Genomic DNA, 27,587 nt, shown 5'->3' on the forward strand with positions numbered 1-27,587 from the left:
TCAGATAATGCAAGAAAAGAAGAAAAGAGAGAAAGAGAAAGAAGAAGAAAGAAGTTTCAGCAATAGGTTGTGGAAGAAGAAAAGAAGGGAAGAGAGAAAAGAAGAATTTGAACCTCTCTAGCCCCCTTTCATCACTTATATTAATAATTCTAAGTCTGAGTACAATTACTTGGATGCCCTTAATGAGGCGGCCAGCATTAAAGAAAATAAAATAAGGCCCATAAGACCCATAACTAAGAAACATAATTTTTAAATACTACTTAAAAGAAATAAAGAAAACCAAGGCCCATTCGGCCCATTCTCACTACACTCCCCCTCAAGCTGAGCATAGATGTCAATCATGCCCAGCTTGCTTACATAATGTTGAAGCTTTGCCTTCGGGACTCCCTTAGTTAGAAAATCTGCAAGTTGCTCTTCTGATGCAATGAAAGGTAGGCACGCCTTTCTGAAGCCACTCTCTCCCGTATAAAGTGTCTATCTACCTCAATGTGCTTAGTTCTATCATGATGAACTGGGTTGTGAGCAATGTTAATAGCAGCTTGTTTATCACAATACAACATCAATGGCTCGTCACATGAAACATCCATCTCATTAAGGAGAGATATAAGCCACAACAACTCAGAAACACCATGGACCATAGCTTTATACTCTACCTCAGCTGAAGATCTAGCAATCACTTATTACTTTTTGCTTCTCCAAGAAACAATATTTCCGGCTACCATAGTATAATATCCTAATGTGGATGATCATCCACATTTCCTGCCCAATCAGCATCTGCATATGCTTCTACCTTCATGTGTCCATGTTTAGCAAATAATATACCCTTCTCGGGGGTTCCCTTAAGGTAGCATAACACCCTTTCTACAACAGCCATATGTGTGTCTCTAGGAGCATGCATGAACTGGCTGATGACACTCACAGCATATGAAATGTCTAGACGAGTCATACATAGATAAAGAAGTTTCCCTAGTAATCTCTAAAACACTCCCTGTCATTTAAAGTTCTCCATCATTAACTGAGAGTTTATGATTCACATCAATAGGGGTAGAGGCAGGTTTAGAACCAAGTTTTCTAATCTCAATAAGAAGGTCTAGCACATACTTCCATTAAGAAGTAAAGATACCTTCCTTGGACCTAGCAACCTCAATGCCTAGAAAGTACCGCAATTCCCCTAAATCTTTAATTTCAAATTCAGAACTGAGAAACTTCTTGAGAGCACTATCTTCTTCTGTATCACTGCTAGTAACCAACATATCATCTACATAAACTATAAGAAATGTCACCAGAGCGCCTTTTCTCTTAAAAAAGAGGGTATGATCTGATTGAGTTTGAGTGTAGTCGAACTGAACAAGAGCAGCCCTGTACCTGTCAAACCAAGCACGTAGAGATTGTTTCAGCCCATGAAGTGATTTCTTCAATCTACACACCTTACCCTGGCATTTCCTTGCCATATATATCAGGAGGAAGGGACATATATACACATCTTCAATGAGATCACCATTCAGGAATGCATTCTTAACACCAAATTGATACAGAGGCCAATCATAGCTCACTGCTAAGGATAAAAGAACTCTCACCAAAGTCATCTTAGCAACTGAAGAAAAGGTCTCGATGTAATCTACCCATATACCTGGGTATATCCCTTCACAACAAGCTGAGCCTTATACCTCTCAATTAACCCATCTACACGATACTTGATAATGAAAACCCATTTGCACCTAATAGGTTCCTTCCCAGTTGGCAAGTCAACAATATCTCAGGCATTGTTTTTATGAAGGGCTTCTATTTTGGTACTCATAGCATCACTGCAATCCAGTGTGGCTAAGGCTTCTGAAATAGACTTTGGAATGGATTGGGAGGAAATGGAGGCTAGAAAGGCATAGTAGGATAGGGGCAACAAGCTGTAGGAAAGGTGTTTGGAAATACAATGAGTTGTACATTTCCTCTTACCTTTTCTCAAAGCAATGGGTAGGTCAAGGTTTGGAAACGAGGGTGCTGGTTGAGGAGGTGATGGACATGTCCTCTCTTCAATAATCGGGAGCACCTGAGACTCAAACTGGAGGTGTGGTATCAACCTGTGTTTGCCTTAGCCTTTACCTCTAGTACCTAGAGAATAGGATGAGTGGAAACAACTGGAGGACTAGCAGGAGGAGGGGGAGGAGCAAGAGCGGAAGACCGCAAATGAGAGGATCCCTCCACGGGAATGGGAATAATTGTGGAGAGCTCGACACAAGACTCAACTAGAGTTGGCAAAGAAAGGGATGAAAAAAACAACTCCCCCTCAAAAGAATGGCTATAAAAAGGAACTAACTCTGCAAAGGTGACATCCATGGAAACAAACCGGGTGCCACCAATGGGATCAAAACAGTACCCCCCTTTCTGTGTGGAGGCATAACCAAGGAAGATACACTTCTGAGCCTAGGGGTCAAACTTGTTTCTTTTGGAACTGGGAATGTGGACATAACAAGTACAACCAAAGACCCTCAAAGGAATAGAGAAAATCTCAACATCAGGAAAGAAAACTCCAAAAGGAGATTTTAACCCCAAGACTCAAGAAGGCATGTGGTTGATAAGGTAGGTAGCTGTTAAAACTGCATCACCCTAAAACTTCACAAGAACATGGGTAGAAAAAAGAATGCTCCTTGCAACTTCCACAATGTGTTTGCTTTTCCTCTCTGCTACTTCATTTTGTTGTGGAGTGCAGGCACAAGAACTCTGATGAATAACCCCAACCTTCTTAAGATAGGAGGTAAGGTCCTCAAAATATTCATCATCATTGTCTGACCGGAATATTTTGATGCAAGTATTAACTAAGTATGTGTTCATGGAACTATTGCACAAGTTTAGGCACTTCAGCCCGAGAGCGCATAAGTTAAATCCAAGTATATCATGAAAAATCATCAATAAATATGATGAAATATTTATACCTACCCATCAGAGTGAACAATATTAAAAGGAATAGTTGATCTTTTATTACTTGAAGGATAAGTGCTCTTACAATGATTTAAGAACTCACAAGACTCACAATGAAGACTCGATAGACTAATTCCTTTAAATAACTCTGGAAAAAACTGACTTAATGAAGAAAAGAACAAATGACCAAAACAACTATGACATAACATAATATGACTAGTGGACTCTAAAACAAATGCAATTTCCTTAGGTTGTACTTGGCTTTGCTCAGGCATGTCTAACAGATAGATCCCATTCGCCTCATGGCCACACCCAATCACCTTCTGAGATTCAAAAAGGTCACATTGCAATTCAGAAATTTAGTCAAATTACTAACTAAAAGCAATTTGGTATTAAGTTTAGGTACATGAAGAATAGATGATACGATCAAGGCATTAGACGTCTTAATGTCTTCGTTTCCCGTGATAGAGGCTAGGGAGCCATCAATAAGTGATATCTTATCATGTCTAGAAAGAAGCTGGTAAGAGGTGAACAACTGTGAAACACTGGTCATATTCAAAAGCACCATAATCAATTATCCAAGGGATTTTATGAGTACCTCAGACAGAAGCATGATGTGTAGTGGCACGAATACCTGAGTGAGCATATGCAGAGGAAGGAACAATCTCCGAAGGAGCTGTAAAGTGGACTCCAAGTGACTGATGATTCATCCATACTTCTCATAGTCAGCCCTGGCAGTTGCAAGTTATTCTCCCACTAACTTCTCTCCACCTTGTCCTTTTTCACCTTGTGAAGAAGTGGCTACATTTGCATTTCCACCTTTTCCAGTTTCAACCCTTTTTCCACCATTTTCTTTCTTGAATCTAGCAAGAACGAGCTATGGATGCAGCTTCCAATATGTGTCTTTAGTGTGTTTAGGCTTCTTGTAGTATTCACAGATAGCATCTTTCTTCCCATTGCTAACCTTCAGGTTCATCCTAGCATTAGCATAGTGATCAACCTGTGGCTCAACAGACTGAACCTGTCTTCTGCTCTTCTCATTACTCACCATAGCATATGCCTGAGACAAAGTCACCACATCCTTTGCTAAAACATTTTGCCTTACAATATCATACTCCAAGTTGAGTCCAGTGAGGAACTCAAAGACTCAATTTCTCTCCACCAACCTCCTATATGTTTCTACATCCTTTGTGCAACCCCAAACAACAGTCTTCATCAAATCAATCTCTTGCCAAAGAGATTTCAGCACAAAGAAGTAGGTTGCTAAGGGCTTCTCCCCCTGTCTAAGATTATTCACATCATGCTTCACTTTGTAGGCCCGAGCAACATTAAGCTTTTGGGAATAGGTCTCTGTGACACTATCCCACACTTCTTTTGCAGTTTCCATCCACAGGTAATGCTGACTAATGTGTGGTTGCATAGAATTCACGAACCATCCCACTACTGTATAGTTTTCTTGCATCCACCTTTCATAGGTAGGATCATCCTCCTCTGGTTTCTTCTTGCTCCCAGTAATATAACCCCATTTTCCTCTACTATACACATGTATCTTAATAGATTTAGACCAAGCTAAATAATTGATCCCATCTAGCTTCATAGTAGTCACAACCCCAAAAAGATTCTCCTTTGACCCCCCATGTCCAAACCCGGAACTTGTGGAATGTTTGGTCTCTCCTCCAGTTTGCTCCATTGAGTAAACGGATGCAAACGAAAATCAAATTAGGGCTTTACTAGGCTAGATTTACTGTTCTAAGCAAAGAACAACCTTTCAACCCCCCAAAATTAGGGTTTCACAGGGTCCTGTAGGATGGGGAGAAAGAGAGAAACTTCAACTACCCCTTCCAGAGGTTCCAGAATTCAATCCAACCAAAATCGCCCCTAATAGAAATCAAAAGGCTTACCTCTGATCCCCAAGTGCCTGGTTCAAACTATCTCTACGACCTGTAACAAGGTTTCTCCAGCTATCTAGGGTTTTCAGGAAAAATCTCCAAGAACCTGCCATGGGCTTCATCTAAGGATGAAAAAACTCCACAAAACTCTCCAATTGCCTTCCTAACTGGGCTGCATAAGTAGCTGATTGATCAACCGATCAGTTCTCCATACATACTATGTATGGGCAAAGAAAGGAGAAAAAAGTCAAAAGTGAGAACCCGCTCTAATACCAAGTTGAAAATTACACCTACAGTAATTCAGATAATGCAATAAAAGAAGAAAAGAGAGAAAGAGAAAGAAGAAGAAAGAAGTTCCAGCAATAGGTTGTGGAAGAAGAAAAGAAGGGAAGAGAGAAAAGAAGAATTTGAACCTCTCTCTATCCCCCTTTCATCACTTTTAAGTACTTGGATGCCCTTAATGGGGCGGCCAGCACTAAGAAATAATTAAAGAAAATAAAAGAAGGCCCATAGGGCCCATAACTAAGAAATATAACTTTTAAATACTACTTAAAAGAAATAAAGAACACTAAGGCCCATTCAGCCCATTCTCACTACAGGGAGAAAAACAAATTTGTCTCATGCAGGGATGGCCCCCATGAATAGGAAAGAAATTGCAAATAGTAAGGCAGAAATGCACCCCTTTTTTTTATCAGTAAAAGTGATTTTATTAAGAAAAATATATGAGAATTAGTACAGAGATTGAGTAGCCTCGGCTACCCCATTTTCCTTTAAGATTCCATCTAATATTTGCTTTACATCCTTACAATTGAGCCCAAAAACAATGTTCCCTATTAGCCCCTTGCTTCACTAGCTTGTCCGCAAATCCATTTGCTTCTCTTGGAGTCCACTGATATAATATCTGCATGTCCTTTGTAATATGATTAAGTTTCTTGATCTCGTTTCTGAATACCCAAGGAGTCTTCCCATCTTGCTTTAGCCAACTTATAACTACTTTGGAGTCGCCTTCTACAACCAACTTCCTTACCCCTATCTCCATGGCTTTTTGTATTCCGAAGACCATTGTCTTTAGTTCAGCGGTAGGCAGAAATGCACCCATTAACTGAAGAAACTTTCAAAAGATGCTTTAGGAGAAATAGAAATTCTCCTAATGCAAGAGCCAATGCATGGTTATGTTGTTTTTCAATCTGTAAGTAAACTTTGTGTTTTTAGACTCAAAATTTAGCCTTTGTAGATGGAGAAAGTTACAACATTTCGTCCATTTTTCATTTACTTGGTACAGTTTTAAACTTGTGTTTTTGGATAAATGATAAAGAGTATTGTATTACCATAAAAGAGGGTGAGGTGAGAAGCCCTCGAAGATTTACAAAGGAGGTGTGACTAGTGATATCCACATATGGTAGAATTCAATTGTTCCTGAACCATTCAGCTGGAACATCAGAGAACAACTGCAGGGCCATGGCCCATCCCCTTAATGTCCATTCAGCTTTGCAGATTAAAGCTTCCATTGAAGAGGCCTTATCATCGAAAATACTTGCTACCTATATTTATACTTAAGCTTCTATTTATAGAAAGCTACAGTTCAATATTTTTATACCTATGCACGGATTTCTCCTACACTGGATTTTGCAATAAAAATTCCATCACCTCACACAGACCAAATCCATTTCCTATCATTCAGCTTACTTTTTTTCTCAAAACTAACCATATTCTTGGACTGTTCCTTCAATAATTTCTGTACAGATCTGTAATCCATATTCTTATCCATCTGCAGCTCCTATGGTGCACTAAATCCTTTACTGCCACTGCCTATTTGCCCACCAATAGCTAGGTGCCAGAGATCACTGATTGGTCCACCATCAAAAATTAGCTCATGCCACCCAAACATAAATTCAACAAAATGTGAGTCTGAAATTTTTTAGATCATAACACAAAAAAGAACAAGAGATACCTAGCAGTATCAATAGTCTTTCTAAGCCCTCTACCTTTATCATAAAAATATCTACACTCCTTTCCAAATTCATTCAAGGTAATGCAGAAGGCACCATCCTCCACAAAATTTGGCTGTCTTGACCAAAATATTGAGAGTACCAACCTAGCACATCCAAGCTTCTTGGTGTTAGAGTGAGCCGAATAAGGGTAATTTAGTAATCTTATGTCAGTTAAGTACTTTGCTTATGTGGCTGTTTTATTAGAGTACTCTGCCCCACACTTAAGTGAGGGCAGTTTAGTCTTTGTAAGTGTAATTAGAACCTAATAAACACAAGGGGGTCGACTGAATGGGAAGACTAATCAGTTCGACTAAACCCTCCTGTTCTCTCTTTCTCTTGTCTTCTTCCTCATCTTCTTCTTCCTTCTTCACTGGTTCGGACTACTGTAGCTGCTCCAAAACATGGTATCAGAGCAAGGTTTCTGACCTGCTTCCGCTTGCAAAGCATCTCAGCTGTGTTCGTGACACCCTCCTCTTCGTTTCTAGTTGGTTAATGGAGAGAGCTGGTTCGCCCTAGGTCTGAGACATCACAGTTCGTTGCTCTCTGCTGCGCACAGTTTTCTTCATCAAGGAAGGTGATTTCAGCAGTGAATGGTTGGCTGATACTCTCAAAGGAAGGTTGGTTATTTAGTCCTCTTGTGTTGCTGGTATTTCTGGGTAGGAACCCTTCAAGAATCAGTTAGTACTGATTAGAACCTAGAGAACTAGGTTCATTGTTGCCCTAAAAAGGGCTGTGTGTGCAGTAGCCGAATGGTGTAGGGCTGCTGTGAGTTGTTGAGTGGTGTTAGGGCTGCTGTAGGTGGCCGAGTGGTGTAAGGTGGAATGCAGTGACCTTGCCAAGCTCCTTGTGGTCGTGTAATGCCCTCTTAAGTGTGTTAAACAAATCTGAACTGGGTGTAGCAGTTTGACTGTGTTGTGGTGCTTGTGATGCGCAATTTTTTTTATTGAGTGGTTGTAAGAGGGCCTACTGTTGTGTTGTGGTGCTTGTGATGCTTATGTGGGTCGTAGGTGTGTGAAGTCAGCAGTAGTGTAAAGAAGAACAAGTGTGTGCTCCCACTGTTGTGTTTAGGGGCTGCAATAGGTGCTGAAGTATCAAACTGTGAACAACATCAATCAGCTTGTAGCTGAGAAGTAAGGTTAGAGGCAACTGTGAAAGAGTACAATGGCAGCAATAGGAGATGGCTACAATGATCAGAAACCTAATGTGGTAATTTCCTCCGACTACCTAGGGGTACAAATGACCTCAATTAAGCTGAATGGGGAGAACTATGTTCCATGGGCCAAATCAGTGGAAGTGTTTCTCAAGGCAAAGAAGAAAGTAAAGCATGTAAGAGATGAAAAGCCATCGGAGGACTCTCCAGGGTTTGATGATTGGGAGCAAGAAGATGCTCAAATCATGACTTGGCTGTGGAATAGTATGGAACCTAAAATTAGTGCCAACTTCATGTTTCTTGATACGGCTAAGGATATATGGGAGCATGCTAAAAAGCTATATTCTGGACAAGATAACACAACAAGAGTGTATCAGCTTTATCAGGAGTATTTTGATTTACAACAAGGAACCAAAACACTAGAAGAGTACTATGCCAACATGAAGAATATAAGGAATGAACTCAATGTCTATCACCCCCTTACTCCAGATATTAAAGTTCAGCAACAGCAAAGGGAGCAACTAGATGTTACAAGATTTTTGGTGGGGCTGAAGTCGGAATATGAACCAGTTAGAGCCCAAATATTGGGGGGCTCTACTCTTCCTACACTTGAGGAAGTATTCTCAAGGCTTCGTAGAATCTCTTTGGGACAGACAGAGAACTCCACACAGTCTGATAGATCAGCACTTGTGACAGCTCGAGGGGTTGGATATAGTACAAGAGGGGGAGGTCATGCTCCCCGAGGAGGCCGTGGCAGTTCCATGATTAGTCGGGGTGGTCGTGACTCAGGGGGAGGTCGTGGCAGAGGGAAGAATAACTCTACAAGGAAATGCACTCATTGTGGTAGAGAGGGACACACAGTGAATTTCTGTTATGATCTACATGGCCCTCCCTCTAAATGGGCTAATCATGCTGTAGCGGGTGAGGTTGATATCAGTGACAGTAAACCGGCAGACCGAACTTATCCCACATCTACATCTACCTCTGGGAGGGAAATGGTGAGCGTACCGCGTGATGAGTATGAACGGTTCCTTCAAACTACTTCACAGCATACCACTGCCACACTTGCCCAATCAGGTATTGCTTGCATGTCATCTAAAACCTCTCCTTGGATTATTGACTCTGGAGCCTCAGATCATATGACCGGGACTCCAGGTGTGTTCTCTTCTCTCTCTGAAACCTCCACATCACAAACTGTTACACTTGCCGATGGGTCCTCATCTCCCATATGTGGTGTTGGTAATATTGACATGGCTCCTGTGCCCTTATCATCTGTTTTATATGTCCCTAAATTTCCATTCAATCTTATGTCTGTTAGTAAAATAACCAAAGCTCTTAACTGTTCCGTTACCTTCTTTCCTTCCACCTGTGTTTTTCAGGATCTCAAGACGGGGAAGAAGATTGGTGGGGGGCATGAAGCTGGTGGACTGTACTATCTTGACGGTGGTGGATCTTCAATTGCTCTTCAGACTTCGCTTACTCCTCTACAATGGCATTGCCGACTGGGACATCCATCTCTCAAGGCTCTCAAGATTTTGGTCCCGTCATTGAGTCATTTGTCAGTTTTGCAATGTGAGTCATGTCAGTTTGGAAAACATCGTCGTGTGTCCTTCAGTCCAAGAGTTGAGAGTCGTATGTTGAGTCCTTTTTCTTTGGTTCATTCAGATGTTTGGGGTCCAATCAAAATAGAGTCTTATAATGGGTACAAGTATTTTGTCTCCTTTATTGATGATTGTTCAAGAATGACATGGATTTACTTAATGAAAGAAAGAAGTGAATTGTTTTCTATTTTTCAAAAATTCCATGCTGAAATACGCACACAATTTGGTGTTCCAATCAAAATTCTCCGTTCAGATAATGGTCGTGAATACTTTCTTACTTCATTTCAACAGTATTTAGAACAGCATGGCATTATTCATCAGACATCATGTGCATACACCCCTCAACAAAATGGGGTAGCTGAACGGAAGAACCGTCAGCTTCTTGAAACTGCTCAGTCTATTCTTCACCACATGAATGTTCCTAAACGTTTTTGGAGTGATGCTGTACTCACTGCATGTTTTCTCATTAATCGGATGCCCTCCTTCATTCTTCATGGTCGGTCCCCCTTCTCTATCTTGTTTCCCACTTTATCTCCATTCCCATTAATTCCTCGTGTCTTTGGTTGTGTGTGCTTTGTCCACAATCTGAGTCCTGGAATAGACAAGCTAGATGCACGCTCAATTAAATGTGTCTTCCTTGGCTACTCACGAACTCAGAAAGGGTACAAGTGTTATAATCCCATTACCCGGAAGTGCTATGTCTGTCCTGATGTCACCTTTTTTGAGTCAGTCCCCTTCTTCTCAAGTCCTGAAGCACCCTCGTCTCCACCTGCACTTCCTCTTCCTCTCCCTGTCAGTGATCCAGTTCCAGATGTTGTTGTTGGAGTAGACTCATCACCTCATCCCATGCAGATCACCACCGAACGTCCACCAATCCGGCAAGTGTATACACGTCGAACGGCACCAGCCCCTCCTCCAGCTTATACCTCATCTGCGGATCCTCTCATGGCTCCTATTGTTGAACCCTCAAACCTTGATCTACCCATTGCCTTACGGAAAGGTAAACGCAGTTCTACCCTCCATCCCATTTCCAATTTCGTTTCATTATCTCGTCTTTCTACATCACATCGCCAGTTTGTTTCCCTTTTATCCTCTATTTCCATACCTAACAATGTCCAAGAAGCTCTCAGTTCACCTGATTGGCGGCAGGCAATGGAGGAGGAACTTTCTGCTCTTCAACATACTCAAACGTGGGAACTTACTACTCTCCCACCTGGTAAGCATGCTGTGGGATGTAAATGGGTGTATACTGTGAAATACTTGCCAGATAGTAGTGTAGAGCGTCTGAAGGCCAGACTTGTTGCTAAAGGTTACTCCCAGTTGTATGGAGTAGACTACATGGAGACATTCTCTCCGGTGGCTAAGATTGGTTCTGTTCGTGTACTAATTTCCCTGGCAGTTATGTATGATTGGCCTCTGTTTCAGCTTGATATCAAGAATGCCTTTCTCCATGGTGATCTTGTAGAGGAGGTATATATGGAGCAACCACCTGGGTTTGTTGCTCAGGGGGAGGATGGTAAAGTATGCAGATTGAAAAAGGCAATTTATGGGTTGAAACAATCGCTGCGTGCTTGGTTTGGGAAGTTCAGTGAAGTGGTGAAGAGTTTTGGAATGAAGCAGTGCCAGGTAGATCACTTAGTGTTCAGCTATGACTCAGAAGCTGGGAAGATTCTATTAGTGGTCTATGTGGATGATATTGTCATTACTGGCAGTGATAAATTGGGGATTGGCAAATTAAAGGTATTTTTGCAAAACCATTTCCAAACAAAAGATCTTGGAACATTGAAATATTTCTTGGGAATAGAGGTTGCCAGGTCAAAACAAGGTGTAAATCTGTGCCAAAGAAAATATGTTCTTGATCTATTGGAAGAAACAGGACTGTTAGGTGCAAAACCGGCTGAGACCCCTATGGAACCAAATGTTAAGTTGAGCAGTGATACATGAGAAATATTTGAAGATCCTGGAAGGTATAGACGACTAGTGGAGAAGCTGAACTATCTAACTATCACGAGACCCGACATATCCTTTGCAGTCAGTGTGGTGAGCCAATTCATGCAGGATCCTCGTATACCTCACTGGGATGCAATTCTTAGAATTGTGAGGTATCTAAAAGGAGTTCCAGGTCGTGGACTATTGTATAAACCAGGAGGAAAACTTGAAGTAGTGGGGTATACAGATGCAGACTGGGCAGGCTCAGTGAATGATAGAAGATCTACTACGGGCTATTGCACATTTCTTGGAGGAAATCTTGTGACGTGGAAGAGTAAAAAGCAGACGGTTGTGGCCAGAAGTAGTGCTGAAGCTGAGTATAGGGCCATGGCACATACTACCTGTGAGTTAGTGTGGTTGAGGAATCTTCTACAAGAAATTGGGTTTCACATGGATAAACCTATGAGACTGTATTGTGACAACCAAGCTGTACTCCATATCTCATCCAATCCTGTATTTCATGAGAGAACAAAGCACATAGAGGTTGATTGCCACTTTGTGAGGGAGAAGGTCCTTGCTGGAGAGATAAACACAGAACATGTGGGCTCGAATGATCAATGGGCAGATTTGTTTACAAAAGCTCTAAACTCAGGGAAAGTGAATCATCTATGTAACAAGCTGGGATTATATGACATATATTCTCCAGCTTGAGGGGGAGTGTTAGAGTGAGCCGAATAAGGGTAATTTAGTAATCTTATGTCAGTTAAGTACTTTGCTTATGTGGCTGTTTTATTAGAGTACTCTGCCCCACACTTAAGTGAGGGCAGTTTAGTCTTTGTAAGTGTAATTAGAACCTAATAAACACAAGGGGGTCGACTGAATGGGAAGACTAATCAGTTCGACTAAACCCTCCTGTTCTCTCTTTCTCTTGTCTTCTTCCTCATCTTCTTCTTCCTTCTTCACTGGTTCGGACTACTGTAGCTGCTCCAAAACACTTGGTTTAACTCAACACATGCTGAACATAACAAGGAAGAAATCTCATGCATTTCTAAGAAAAATAAACAAGAGGTGATCAACAATCCCCACTTCATATGAAGAAGGAAATAATAGAATTATCCAGTTCTGTGAAATTAAGTAATACACCATCCACATAAAGAAAGGCCACCTTTACTAGCATCGGAGATCTCTATATGTATTTTTGAGGGATGGATCTTCCTCCCTATTGGATAAGGTGAAAATTAGCAAACAGAGAAACAACATTTAGCCTACTTAATGAATCGTTAACTGATAGACTGGTGCTAGTTTTCCAATTAATCTGAAAGTGCTAGCACCAGAAAACCTTTGAATCAATTAGGACTTCACCTGAATCCGTGGTACTCAGCATCCAATACTAAGTCCTTCAGAGGATTTCAATATTTTTTTAATTAATGCTTCAAAGTTTGCAGCAACAAACAACTTATAGTCATCACTTGCATCTCTCAATAACTACACATCCAATATACAACATCTGGACTCAACAAGGACCTAGAAAAAGAGAATCAAGAAGCATGATAGAGCACCATGGTAGGCTTGAACATATCTTGGTTTGGGAAATAAGTGTATAAAACATATTATTTCACAATTTACGGATCAACAAACAGAAGAAAGCTGCACAAATCAAGCTACAAAAAGCATTTTCAAACAGTGTACTTCAAGGTCTAGTGAGGAAAAAGGATAAATAGAACTTGCAGTGTCATAGTGACGATGGACAGAAGCTGGAAAGTAAATAAGAATGCTGCACAACAGATCAACTGCTCCTTCCTGCAAAAGTAATCAAAATGGATGAGAAAGAGTTGATAATTAAAAAAAATGATCAAAAAAAAAGTACCAGTACCACAAATACTAATGAATACATTTGGCACAGGACTGGGTGGAAAAAAATAAATCTTATGTTCCAGATATCAAAAGGCAAGGCATTGGGTACAAACAACATATCTATACAGCTATGATGTTAGAAAAGAGGATAGGAAGAAGAAGGGATCTCACCTTTGTAAAAGAGAGGAAAAAGGAAAAGAAGGCACTATTTCAAAATAACTAGATCAAAATTGCACTTTATGTAATCACTAGTCACTGCTTGGTGGATACCATTCCAGTTGGTATACCCTCCTTTTAGTAGACAAACTTTCTATCACTTTCTACTCTCTTAAGATATCATGCACTGAGAAGGGATTGAAGATATCCATGATCTTAAAACAATGTATTAATCCATGATCCATCCAATTTAAGATTTTAGAATTCATTATTATCCAAGCAATGATGATCATCATCCTTCCTTTCTAATTTGAAAGTACCATCCATTCCCCTAATATTCTCTTTCTAAGAATGTACCAGCACCATAAAGAGTCCCTTTAAAACATCTGTAGAGAAGATGGGTCGAATGGCCCATAGACTGTTTTATTATTTCTTTCTTTATGTTCTTTGCTGTAATGGACCTCAACATCGGCCGATGGGAACACTAGATTTTTCCATGATTTGACAAATGGGAGACGAAGAAAGAATCTTGTGACCAAGCTAGAGATAGGAGAGGAGGTGATTACCAACCAGGATGACATAGCTAGAAAATTTGTGGACCACTTCAAATCGATTTATAGAAGACCTTTGAGTGAGAGAGCAATCGTGGAAGGGGTGGAATGGCCAAGAATTGATGACGGAGTGGCAAGGTGGCTTGAAAGGGATTTCGAGGAAGAAGAGATTAAGAAAGTTGTCTTTCTAATGGATAGATCCAAGGCTTCAGGTCTAGATGGCTTTACAATGGGTTTTTATCAAGACTGTTGGGAGGTGTTGAAAGAGGATTTAGTTGAAGTCTTTAAGGAATTTGCAGACAATCACAATATATGCCCAGGAATTAATGCCACCCTTTTGGCCTTGATACCTAAGAAGAATGATGCCAACCACCCAAAAGATTATAGGCCTATTAGTCTGGTGACAAGCATCTATAAAATTCTGGCTCAAGTGCTCTCGTTGAGGATCAAAACAGTCCTCCCTTCTATCATTAGTGAAACCCAGGGGGCTTTCATTCAAGGGCGCCAAATAACAGGTCAGATCTTAATTGCAAATGAGTGTGTGGAGGAAGCGAAAAGGTCTAGTAAGAGAGGTTTCATTTGTAAATTGGATCTTGAAAAGGCCTATGATTTGGTGGATTGGGAGTTTCTATTAGAGGTTATGCGAAACTGTGGATTTGGGGACAAGTGGTGTAGTTGGATTTTTGGGTGTATCAGTACTTGTCACTACTCTATTCTGGTAAATGGTATGGTGAGGGACTTTTTTCCAGCTTGCAAGGGTGTCAAGCAAGGGCATCCACTCTCACCCTTCCTTTTTACCTTAGTAGCTGATGTGATTAGTAGGATCATTACTAAGGTTGATAGTGAAGATGCCATTAGGGGTTGGAGAATAGGGAGACACCAAGTCCCCATCACCCACCTTCAATTAGTAGCTGATGTGATTAGTAGGATCATTACTAAGGTCGATAGTGAAGATGCCATTAGGGGCTGGAGAATAGGGGGACACCAAGTCCCCATCACCCACCTTCAATTTGCAGATGACCTAATGATCTTTTGTGAAGGAGGTTTTAGCGAAAAGGTAGCAAACCTAAAGGAGCTAATCAAAGGATTTGAAAGTATTTCTAATTTGAGAATAAGTTTGGAAAAGAGCTGCATAGCGGGTGTAAATTTGGAGGTAGAGGAGGTCGAGGCTATTGCGGAGTGTCTTGAGTGCTCCACCTCTGCTTGGCCTATGTCATATTTAGGGCTTCCTTTAGGGGCAAATCCTAGGGAGAGTAGATTTTGGACCCCAGTGATAGAAAAGTTTGAGAAGATATTAGCCTATGGAAGAGGAATTATGTCTCTTTAGGAGGGAGAATTACCCTAATAAGAGCTACCTTGGCTAACTTACCTACCTATTTTTTGTCTGTTTTTAGGATACCAGTTAGGAAAGCTAGGAAACTGGAGAAGTTGATGAGAGATTTCTTATGGAATCCGGGACAAGAAAAAAAGGGTCACTTGGTTAATTGGGAAATTGTGTGCAGAAGTAAAGAAGAGGGGGGTTTGGAACTTGGGAGGGTAACTAGAAAAAATCAAGCTCTGTTAGGGAAATGGTTGTGGCGATGGCCATTGGAAAGAGAGAGATTGTGGCATGAGGTGGTGGGAAGCATTCATGGGAGGTCAGAGAATGAATGGGATGCTGGTGTATCAAGACAAGCTAACCTAGCAGCACCTTGGAAGGCCATTCATAACACCCTTCCTCAATTCCTCAATTTTATCAGGTATGAAGTTTGTTGTGGCAACACTATTCATTTTTGGGAGGATATTTGGGTAGGACACACACCTTTAAAGGATCTGTTCCCTTCGCTATTTTCTGTTTCTTTGTACAAAAAAGAGGTGGTCTCAAAATTTGTCTCACCTTTGGGAACACCCTTAGATCCTACTTGGGATTTTGGGTTTCGTAGAGGACTTAGGGCTGATGAAATTGAATCTCTTTCTGTCTTGCTTGGTTGTCTTAATCAGGTTTGTTTGGATCCCTCCAAGCCAGATAAGAGGGTATGGACTCCTAGACCCAATGGAACCTTCACTTGTGCTTCTTTCTTCAAGTCCATCTCTCAACTTTCTACTCACCAACTTTCTACTCACCAACCCTTTCCTCTGTATTTCTCCTAATTGGTGTGTCCTCTGTAGAGCTCATGATGAGGATTGTTACCACCTATTAATATCTTGTCCCTTTTCTGCAGACCTTTGGGCTTGGCTACTTTCATTGTTTGGGAGTAGTTGGAGTCTACCAGCAGAAGTTCACATGCTCTTCAACCATTCTACCTTTTATTGGCCTACAACAATAGGGAGAATTATGTGGAGATGTGCTCGTACTGCCTTGATTTGGACTCTTTGGGAAGAAAGGAATATTAGAATTTTTCAAGAAAAGGAAATGAGCAGTCGAGAATTGAAAGACTATGTGTTAAATAGGGCAATACCTTGGCTGAAGACCTTGGAAATCTTTCATCAATTATCCTTTAATGACCTTTGGAGAAATTGGTCAGCAGTAGCGAGGTGTTCATCTCTAAAGGACAAATCATTTACAAGCTAGTCTCCTCCATCCGAAGGCTCACTGAAGTTGAACTTTGATGGAAGTAGCATGGGTAATCCAGGATTATCCGGAATGGGGGGTGCTTTGAGAAATGAGAAGGGAGAGATTTTGTTGCTCTACTCAGGTTCCTTGGAAATTGGGGACTCCATCAGGGCAGAACTTTTAGCTGTTGTACAACGGGTGCAATTTGCAAACCAGCTAGGGGTACAACACCTAACAATCGAGGGGGATTCCAAAGTGGTGGTGGGTTGGTTGAAAATCCTAAAGAGGCTATGTGGCGTTACAAGAATGAAATGAAGAAGTTTAGTTGGTTGACAAGGAATATGTTGGTCACTGTACAATGGGTGGGAAGATCAGCAAATACTTTGTCAAATGTGTTAGCTAAGCAAGGGGTAAATAGGGAAGAATTGTTTTGGGCTCAGTTGTGATTCTTGCTTTTTTTCCTAGTTTACTTGTAAGATTCAAGGAGGGGCTGCAGCTCGCGCCTCTCCCTGGGATGTTGTATGAACTCATTCTAAATCTGCTTCTGAATTAATAAATTTATTATCATTCATCCAAAAAAAGCATCAGCCTTTCTTATGTTATGTCTTTTTTAAATTATTCGCCCAGTTAAGGGCCTCTCTGTAAATTACTAAAATTAAGTTAATGAAAAGGAATTAGGGTGTAAGAGGAGATTAGATTTGAAAATCTCTCTCTGAACCCTTATTGTAGCAACCTTCTTCCTCTTCTCTCTTCTTGATTCTCTGTTTCTACTGTTCTCTATCACTTTTCTGCACCTTTTCAAACAGTCCATTTATTTCATAAGGTTGTTTTTCTTCTTGGTATTAGAGCGGGCTCTTCTTTTCTCTCTTTTCTCCTCTTTTCTTCCCATACACAGTGTGTATGGAGAATTGAATCAAATGAATAGTTAAAGGAAATTTTTCCAGCCTAGTTGTTAGTAGTTTTTTGGAGAGGAGGCTATCCTTGTCATCACTTTGACAATATCAAGTGTGTTGCCCAAAACCCTAATTAATTGGGGAAATCTGCTTGCGGGCCCCATAGGGAGTTTGACCTTGGCACTCAATGATTGAAAGACTTCTTGTACTTCATCTTGAAGATTGATTCAAGTTGTCAAGTGTTATGTGAAGTCTACAAGGTGCGGCTAGGTTTTTTCTGCTTCTCCCGGGTTCCAGGTGTGACGCAGTTAACAGGTACGGCTGCATAGAGGTTGATTCACAACACATTTTTTTCCTATCTTCATTGATTGTTAATTAAAGTTGGTAGAAGCTATTTTTGGAGTGTTTTAAGAAGATGGATCCTTTGGAAGTTGAAAACAAGCATGTTGCTGAATCCGAACAGGTTCCAGAGGCCTTTGTTGACTCTACTAGTTGTGACCACAATCAAGCTAGATGGAACCAATTATCTGGCATGGTCACAATCAGTAAAAATTCATGTCTGCAATAGAGGCAAGTAGGGTTATATCTCCGGGAGCAAGAAGGCTCCCTCGGAAGATGATCCATCCTATGAAAAATTGATGCAAGACAATTACATTGTAATCGGATGGTTAGTAAATTCAATGCAACCACAAACCAGTCAAAACTATTTGTAGATGAATTCAGCAAAGGAAATATGGGACAATGTTGCTGAAACCTATTCTCAGAAACTGAATGTAGCCAAGGCATAATACAAGCTAAGGAGTGATGTGAAAAATTTAAGGCAGGGGGAGAAACCTTTGGTTGTTTATTTCTCAATGCTGAAATCCCTTTGGCAAGAAATTGACTTGATGGAAGTTGCTGCCTGGGAAAGTACTAATGATGCTGAAACCTACAGAAAACTAGTTGAGAGAAACAGGGTGTTTGAATTTTTTACGGGGCTGAATCCTAAGTATGGCATCACAAAACAGAACATCTTATCTAAGGATAGTGTTTCATTGTCTCAGGCCTATGCCTTGGTAAGTAGTGAAGAAAGCAAGAAACTAGTCCAAGTTCAAGGGACTGGTCTAAATGACCACTTTGCTAACATGGGGCTGAAACCTAAGGGAACTACAGGAAGTCTAGGTGGTTCAGGTAAGAAGGAAATTATTTGTGAATACTGTAAGAAATCAAAGCATACAAAAGACAAGTGCTGGAAACTGCATCTAAAGCTGCTTCCCCTTCGTTTCCAAAAGAAGGCTGATAATATGAAGACAGGAAGTGCCAATATTGCTGCTGGTCCAGATAATGACAAATGCCTAACCGAAGAGAGGACTGCTAGTGAAAAGTTAGCAATTATGAAGGCAGAATATGAGATGGAAGGATGATCAGTAACCTAGAGAGTGCTGACTCTTCTTCCAACCCTCTGGGAAATTCAACATCTTCTGCATTTGCTCATTTAGGTATACGGGCTTATGCCAATCATGCAACTATCTCAGGTAATCGTAGGATCCCTTGGATTCTTGATTTTGGTGCTTCTGACCATATGACCAATCTTTCCACCTTGTTTATTTCTTATGATTTGCTTCCTGGTCGTGATAAAATCACCCTAGCCGATGGCTCTCTTGCTCCTATCTCTAGCAAGGGAACTATCAAGGCTACAGATTCTCTGTTACTTCCTTTTGTTCTTCATGTACTCAAACTAAATACAAATTTGTTATCTGTAAGCAACCTAACTAAATCTTTGAATTGCAGTGTAACCCTTTTTTCCTTCCTACTGTGTTTTTCAGGATTTGGAGTCTCAGAAAGTGATTGGGAGTGGCCATGAGGCGAATGGAATATATCTGTTGGATACTCCTGGATAGAGCCAAGGACAACCTGAGAAAGCTACCTTTGGATCTACATCTTCAAAGTCTGTCAGTCGTGTCATGTTATGTCATTTTCGTTTGGGTCATCTTTATTTTATTGCATTGAGTCATTTATTCCCAAAACTATTTAAGGGAATTAATTTGTCCAGTCTTCATTGTGAGTCTTGTGAATTGTCAAAACATTGTAGAAGCAGTTACCTTTTGAGTAATAAAAAATCTTCTTCTCCATTCCATATTGTGCACTTTGATGTGTGGGGGCCTTACCACTTACCCTCCATGGGTGGTTACAAATATTTTATCTTCTTCATTGATGACTTTTCACAATACACTTGGATATTTTTTATGAAGACCCGTGATGAAGTTCCCAGACTTGTGAGGCGGTTCCATGAATTTGTTCTAACCCAATTTGATACTAGAATCAAAATTTTCAGATCCGACAATGCAAAAGAATATTTTGAGAAAAATATTCACCAAAGTTCCTGTGTTAGGACTCCAAAACAGAATGAAGTTGCTAAAAGAAAAAATTGGCATATTGTTGAAGTTGCAAGAAATATCATGTTTGCCTCACATGTCCCTACAAGATTTTAGGGGGATGTTGTCCTCATTGCAACCTACCTAATTAATTGTATGCCATCCAGAGTGTTGAGTTTTAAGTCTCCTTTCAGTCTTCTTCATCCAGGCAAGGACCTTTTTCCTATTCCACTCCATGTCTTTGGCTACACTTGCTATGTACACATTCCAAGTACCCAGAGACATAAATTTGAACCAAAGGCCCACAATGCATTTTCCTTAGTTATACCTCCATACAAAAGGGTTATTGTTGTTTTGATCCAAAGTCTAGAACTCTATATGTCTCTTCCTCCGGGGATGTATGACACAGATATGGAGGGAAAAGTATGCAAGCTGAAGAAATCTCTTTATGGACGTAAACAGTCACCTAGGGCATGGTTTGAAAGGTTTAGGGCTACCTTTGTTAACTTTAGCTATATACAGACTCAATCTGATCATACCCTCTTTGTAAAGAGGAGAGGCTCTTTGGCAGTATATCTTATTATCTATGTTGATGATATAGTTGTGACCGGTAATGATGTAACAGGGATTAATGATCTTAAATCTTTCCTTCATATAGAGTTTGAGATCAAAGATCTAGGGGAATTGAGATATTTTCTTGGCACAGAAGTTGCTCGATCTAAGGATGGGATCCTTATCTCTCAACGAAAGTATGTGCTTGACTTGCTCACTGAAACATGGAAGATGGGTGCTAGACCAGTTGCTACTCTTATTGATATGATTCATAAACTTTCTGCCTCAAATGGAGTATTATTGAAAGATAAGGGAGTCTTCTAGAGGTTACTTGGGAAGCTGCTCTATTTGTGCATGACTCGGCCAGACATTGCATATGCTGTCAGCTACATTAGTCAGTTCATGCATGCTCCCAGGGACACTCACATGGCAGTAACAGAACAAATTTTGTGTTATTTAAAGGGTTCTCCTAGAAAGGGAATTCCATTTGCTAAGCATGGTTATATGAAACTAGAGGCTTACACAGATGCTAATTGGACCAGAAATATTGATGATAAAAGATCAAATTCTGGGTATTATAGCTTGGTGGTAGGTAATATTGTTTCTTGGAGAAGAAAGAAACAATCAGTTGTTGCCAGATCTTCAACCGAAGTTGAATACAGAACCATGACTCATGGAGTTTCTGAAGTATTGTGGCTTTGATCCTTGATGGAGGAAATGGGTATTGAGTATGATAAGCCATTAATGTTATATTAAGATAATCAAGTTGCCATCAACATTGCTCACAATCCAGTGCAATATGACAAAACCAAACATATTGAAGTTGACAAACATTTTATTCGAGAAAGAGTGGCTTCTGGAGAAGTTTGTCTACCATTTATCTCTTCTGAAGGACAATTAGCTGATTTCCTTACCAAGGGCATCCCCAAGGCTAAACTTCAACATGATACTAGCAAGCTTGACATGATTGACATCTATGCTCAGCTTGACGGGGAGTGTAGAGAAGATGGGCCGAATGGCCCATAAACTATTTTCTTATTTCTGTTCTTTATGTTCTTTTCTATAATGGGCATTTCTTATGTTATGTATTTTTTAAATTATTCGCCCAGTTAAGGGCCTCTCTGTAAATTACTGAAATTAAGTTAATGAAAAGGAATTAGGGTGTAAGAGGAGATTAGATTTGAAAATCTCTCTCTGAACCCTTATTGCCGCAACCTTCTTCTTCCTCTTCTCTCTTCTTGATTCTCTGTTTCTGTTGTTCTCTATCACTTTTCTGCACCTTTTCAAACAGACTATTTATTACAGAAGGTTGTTTTTCTTCTACATCCATAACCCTTTGAGCCCCCCCTCTTGCCTCAACACCCCCCCGTCCATCATACTTCTAATAAACCCCCTCCTTGCCCTACAACTACCCACTCCATCTTCAACCTCAGATCATGATCTTCATCTTCTACATAAGATGAAACCCAATTTGCTACCATGCCTTCACCATGTGCCGCTTAATCATCCTCAACATAGAATGAATCAACACTAACCACTCCATCTCCAACCTCAAACCATGATAAGATGAAACCCAATTTGCTACCATGTACAACTTGATCATCCCTGTTCATATTCAGGTTTAAGAGAAGAGAAGAAGAACCTGAAGAAAGGGGCTGCAGCTTATGTTTTGTCCAGCCCTAAATGGTACTGAAATGAGTGATTTAAAAGATTACAAGAAAGGCAAAACTGCCCCTGATTAGATGGCAGAAATAAAAGTAGAAGTACGGGAAAAGCCCAGGCCCATAAAACTTAATTAAAAGAAATACATAACAGAAACTGAGAAAAGGCCCAAGCCCACACAGTTATGTCTGACAACAATCCCCAACACAGAATAAATAAGCAAGATCTTCCCCCTCAATCATCACACAAACAGCTAAGCTCAATGATTTTTTTAATAAGAAAAAACTTGTAGTGTTCCTCAACAAAGAATAATTCAATGAAAGAGGTGATGGAAGCCCTTAGTTGATTCTATCACCCTATTCTGTTATCAATACAACTAAAGCATCTGCAAGCATCACCCATGGCATGAAAAGTCCAAATGCACCACACATGAAGTGTGTGGTGCATGAACCCAAAAGGCTTCCTCAAGGCAACCTAAATGATCCAACTGATAGACTCCACATGATTCTCATGTCTGGTGTGTGCCATTAATCCCTTTCCCATTCCAAAATACTATCAGCTTCCTCATCTGAAACAAATGAACAAAAAAAAGACTTCTACATAAGCTCCTACTCTCCATAGGATGAACTGTATTCCATTCCTTATTCACTCAAACTGCCACTTCTTTTTCATCTGGATTTGCACTCACAAAACACCCCACCAGACATGCCTCCAACAGCTCCAACCTTTGTTACAGCTTACAAACATCCTAAACTTCCACCTAACAAACCAATGTTTTTGTAGAACCCATTCAAAATGTAGCTTTCCTTACACCTCTTCCTCTTTGCTTGGCTATTTTATCCAGATACAACAAGGGAATCACATGGCTGGCAAGATTTTGAATGTACACTAAGACCTTGTTCGTTTACCGGTAAATAAGAGGGAGAAAGTTGGTCAATGGGTATCTCTTTCCCATTGACCAATTTTACAGTGTTCTTTTTGCAATAAATATTGGGCCCCACAGTAAAGTCATCTTCATTTACCAAGGTAAAACTTACCCATCTCCCAGGTGGGTAACTTTTCCACCTGGGGGGAAAGTGTATAAAACATAATGGGACAAGTTTGCCCATTTTAACATTAGCTTTTTATGGGTAAAAAAATCATTATAGTACTTACCTGGGAATCAAAAGAACATGGGTAAGTGAACTTACCCAGGTAAGTGTTACCCAGGAAACATTTACCTAGGTAAGTGAGTGACAAATTTGTAAACGAGCGGGGCCTAAAAATTGAATTATCCAACACAATATTGTAACCCTAGACAGAAAAATCTGCACTACATTCAGCCTTGAGCAAGGAGGCATGTACGTTGTGACAAAGATAAGAGGTCCACTGTATATATTTCTCTGTATGAAACAAAGCCTCTCAGAGAAGTGGGATATCCACTTTATATAGTAATAGATGCATTATGAGATTTATAACTAAAACTCCGTATTTAATGCAAATGTTAATGTCTTTAGACCAAGATGTGCATCAAACCCACATACCAACATCTGAAAAATACTGAGAAAAAGTGGGAGAGAAAAGTGTTAAAATGTGTCTGACACAGACTTGTAGGATACCGTGTTTCTACTGGACTTAAATGCCAAAAGTCTAGAACTCCATACAAAGATGATTGGGAAAAGGGAGCCACAATGGATTCTAAAATGAACACTGATGATCATCTTTAATTTGGCTTGAGAGTGTCTCCCCCCCTGGGCGGAAAAAAAAAGTAATTGATATATTGATGTTTAATAGGCAAGAATAACAAATTCCATTAGGAGGACCTTAATCAGGTCTCTCAGCTAGGCTACTAATAAATGTCCTCCCTTTGCTATTGAACACAAAAAATAAATAGATAAATAAATATGGACATATTACGGGATACTGACCCACACAGCTTCTGAGCTATCATCACTTAGCAACTTCAAAATTGGTTGAATAAGTTTCCCAGCATGAGATGTCCCATCTTTCTTTAAATTTGAAAATCCACCTAACCTAATTCCAAAATTAAACCAAATGGAAGAAGTTACGATCTTATAACAACTACAACTCAGAATGCTCCAAGTAATGCAGTTCAAATTTAAGCTTAAGGATTAAATCTCATATACAATCATTGAGGACAATTACAGTTTCAACAATTTAAAACTTGATAATAGATAAAATATGCAGATAACCAAGGAATTATCCTGGTTCATATTCGCATACAACAGAAAACTCCCATGCATGTGAGGCATTGTCCAGTATGCAGGTACATTTACAAACCCAGAAAATTCATATTAATAAGTACAGATCTTCACCAATGACAGAACAAATACTACAAACATGAGATAGATGCACCTAGAGAATTATGTTTCCATAAAAGGAATAAATCAAACCTTGTAAAAAGATCTGCCAAGGATGCACAAGAAGCAACTTTCACAAAATGAGAAGCAGATGGAGGCTGCTTAAAACACCAAAAAATCATATCAAATAATGAATAATCAACATGCTGCAATATGATAATTCGAGCAATGAAGTTTTAAATAAATTGATAGTGAATGAGAAATAAGCAGTTACAACAAGTTTCATATATAGGAAATAGAAGAGACCTTCAACATATGCAAGGAGATAGTGCACAAAGTAATAGCACAAAAAAAAAGTATCCCAGATTCCCAGGTAAGCCAGAGATGATCAAAGGAAAATGAATAAAAAAGGAAGTTGTTCAAGGCTCTGGATAGAATTTTCACAGTAGATCACCTAAAGAGTAGCAATTAGGTAGGTGAGGTCATGTATAACAAGTAATAAATGATGCATTCCATCACTTGTACAGTAGTGGTAGTGAATCATTTTATGGATCATTCACTTTATTATTCTCCGCATTCAGAAAGCATTGGTTCAAAGTGACAACAGATAACTCAGAAGCTGGCTCAGATTGAAGAATAATGTTTCTTATTTCCTATTTTCTTTAACTGTGTAAGTAATGTTAGATTTGAACAAAAGGTGTAATAGTGTACATGAGGAACATACAAGGTTATGCAAAAAGATAAAGATAGCGCTCCAGTGGATAAACTTGGGCAGTTTATCTTGACAAGGTTGAGACGCTTATGCTGCCTTAAGGGAAGGAGTAGTTTGTCTCAACTGCAGTGTGGGTGCTTATGAAACATTGAACTGGACCACTCCAAGATAACTCCTAGACTTTATGATTTGTGGAGTATGTGGATTTTTTTTATATGCAGTGGATTATCTGGATTGTTGTTTATAATCCTAAAACTTTTTTTTCATCAATACATATAACCCTTAAACTTAATAATGATACTCTGTTAGATCTCAGAATTGTTTGCTTTTGATATGCCAGGCAGTGAAATCCTTCCAAGATCAATATCTCGGTATGTTGGAGTTTGATGATGGGATTGGGGCAAGTGATAATAGGATCTGTTTACTCTTTCAGACGGTGAATACTAGGAAATGACTTCTCTGATGGATACCTAAATCTACTAGCAATTGGTTCCGAAGTTGGTTTGAAATCTATTTGCAAAATGCATTTATATTAGTAAATAATTAGTTACTTTCTAAATGTATTTGTAAATTGATTTTCCCCAGGATAAGTCATCCCTAGTTTACAATGCTGGGTATTAATGGCAAAAGATTGTGTTGCCATTTGCCAATGTTCAAATATGCCCAAAACCTGATGACCACACATCATTAGGCCCATTGGGGCTGTTCGCAATTTTTTTCATGCCGACCAAACCAGACCGGACCGACTCGACCTGAGATGGTCAGTTTTAAAAAATAACCGGTCAGTTTCGGCTCAATAAGCATTAAAACCTGATGGATCAATTCAGTTGCGGGTTATGTGTATATAAACCTGCAACCGGACCAACATATGAATGTTAATGAGAACTGATGTGGATATGAGTATCACACTTTGACCTTTTTAAAATTACCTGACTTCAACTATTATAATCATTGAATAAGCCAGTTTATCAGGTGAAAGGTATCATCATTAAATACTCTCAGACTGTTAATCTTACCTTTTTCAAGGCTTCAGCTGTTACAAATTAAACATTTTGCCCTCTCTCTCTCCACACAGAAGCCAAAGTGTATCATCATTAAATACTCTCAGACTGTTAATCTTACCTTTTTCAAGGCTTCAGCTGTTACAAATTAAACATTTTGCCCTCTCTCTCTCCACACAGAAGCCAAAGTGTATCATCATTAAATACTCTCAGACTGTTAATCTTACCTTTTTCAAGGCTTCAGCTGTTACAAATTAAACATTTTGCCCTCTCTCTCTCCACACAGAAGCCAAAGTGTATCATCCCTTTCTTTCTTCACACAAAACCCAAAAAGGTGATGGGACATGTGAATTTTTTTTTATGAATGAGTTGTGTTTTATTAAACAAAGATAGAAATAGTACAAGCACTCTAAGAGGAGGCAAGAGGTGTTACCTCCCCTTAAGTGTGGTTCTTAACCCAACTCTTCTCAGATTACAGTTACAAAGTAGACAAAACAAAGAATCCCTTGGAGCCCCTTGTTTAGCTAGAGAATCTGCTGTGGCATTGGCCGATCTACTAACCAACTGAAATCTAACTAGCATGGTTCTTGTGAGCCATTTGACTTTTTTGATGATATCCCTGTAGCCCCAAACAACAGTATCCAGATCCGACAACCATCCCATTATCACCTTAGAGTCTCCCTCGACTATCAAATTAGTCACTCCAAGTTGGTTGGCAATCTGTAGTCCTTGTACTGCAGCTAGCAGTTCAGCCCTTGTAGAGTCTCCATAACCCACTGGACCTGAAAATAAGGACAGAATGTTGCTATCCTTATTCCTCAAGATCCCTCCTATACCCAAAGGTCCTGGATTGCCTTGACTGCTCCCATCAAAGTTCAACTTTACAACCCCTTCCAAAGGGGGTAACCAATCAAAGTTCAAAGGCAATGTATTAGTCAGTTAACCCATTAAACTGACCAAATTGCAAATAAAATTTTTAATCTGTTTTCTTTCTTTTACAGTCAGTTTCGGTTGGCCTGCTGGTCAACCCGAGAGTATCGGTTTCGTTGATATAAATAAACCTGAACTGTAGATCATATAAAGATCTCCATCCAAACCATATTATGGAATATTTGGGAGAAAATAAGTTATTGGAGTTTCCTCAGAAAGAATATCTAAAAGGAGTATTTGACTTGATCACTGTCATATTTATTTAATAGTTAAAGATGGTGGAAATTTTCATAGAGCACCCAATAGACTTGATTTTAAGAGAATGAATACCGGCATCCATAAAACTTCCAGAGTTGAGGAGGTCCTACTTTGTTAGACTTCCTCCCACTGAATGCCATCATTGTGAAATGCTGACATAAAAACCTGATGCCTCAGGTTCTTCTTTTTCTCTTTTCTTTAAGGGGGGTGTTGGAGATTATAGATGGATCTGCAGTTCTTCAGTGCCACTGGAATAGGAAACTCACTCCATCAAAACTAGAGGTCTTCCCTTTACTTCAAGAGTACGGGTCATCAACATTCTTTTAAGCTGTGTTTGGTTTGAAGGAAAAAGTAGGGA

The 27,587-nt window shown here is 39.8% G+C and overlaps 1 protein-coding gene across 3 annotated transcripts in view; it reads right to left on the reverse strand.

The window, feature by feature from the left end:
* Positions 1–27,587, reverse strand: part of LOC148863110 (uncharacterized) — a 53,539-nt gene that overhangs the window by 23,995 nt on the left and 1,957 nt on the right. For 2 of the 3 annotated variants that reach the window (XM_088975376.1, XM_088975374.1), the window contains exons 3-5: positions 24,422–24,489; positions 23,936–24,041; positions 13,202–13,273 (exon numbers count right to left, since the gene is read on the reverse strand). In XM_088975376.1, coding sequence (XP_088831502.1) covers positions 13,202–13,273; positions 23,936–24,041; positions 24,422–24,489 — 246 coding nt within the window. The remainder of the gene's footprint in view (positions 1–13,201; positions 13,274–23,935; positions 24,042–24,421; positions 24,490–27,587) is intronic. The other variant, XM_088975375.1, reaches the window with a different exon arrangement.

The sequence above is a fragment of the Nelumbo lutea genome, chromosome 3 (genome assembly GCF_056320005.1).
Source record: "Nelumbo lutea isolate HS-2025 chromosome 3, American lotus-T2T, whole genome shotgun sequence".
Lineage (NCBI taxonomy): Eukaryota > Viridiplantae > Streptophyta > Magnoliopsida > Proteales > Nelumbonaceae > Nelumbo > Nelumbo lutea.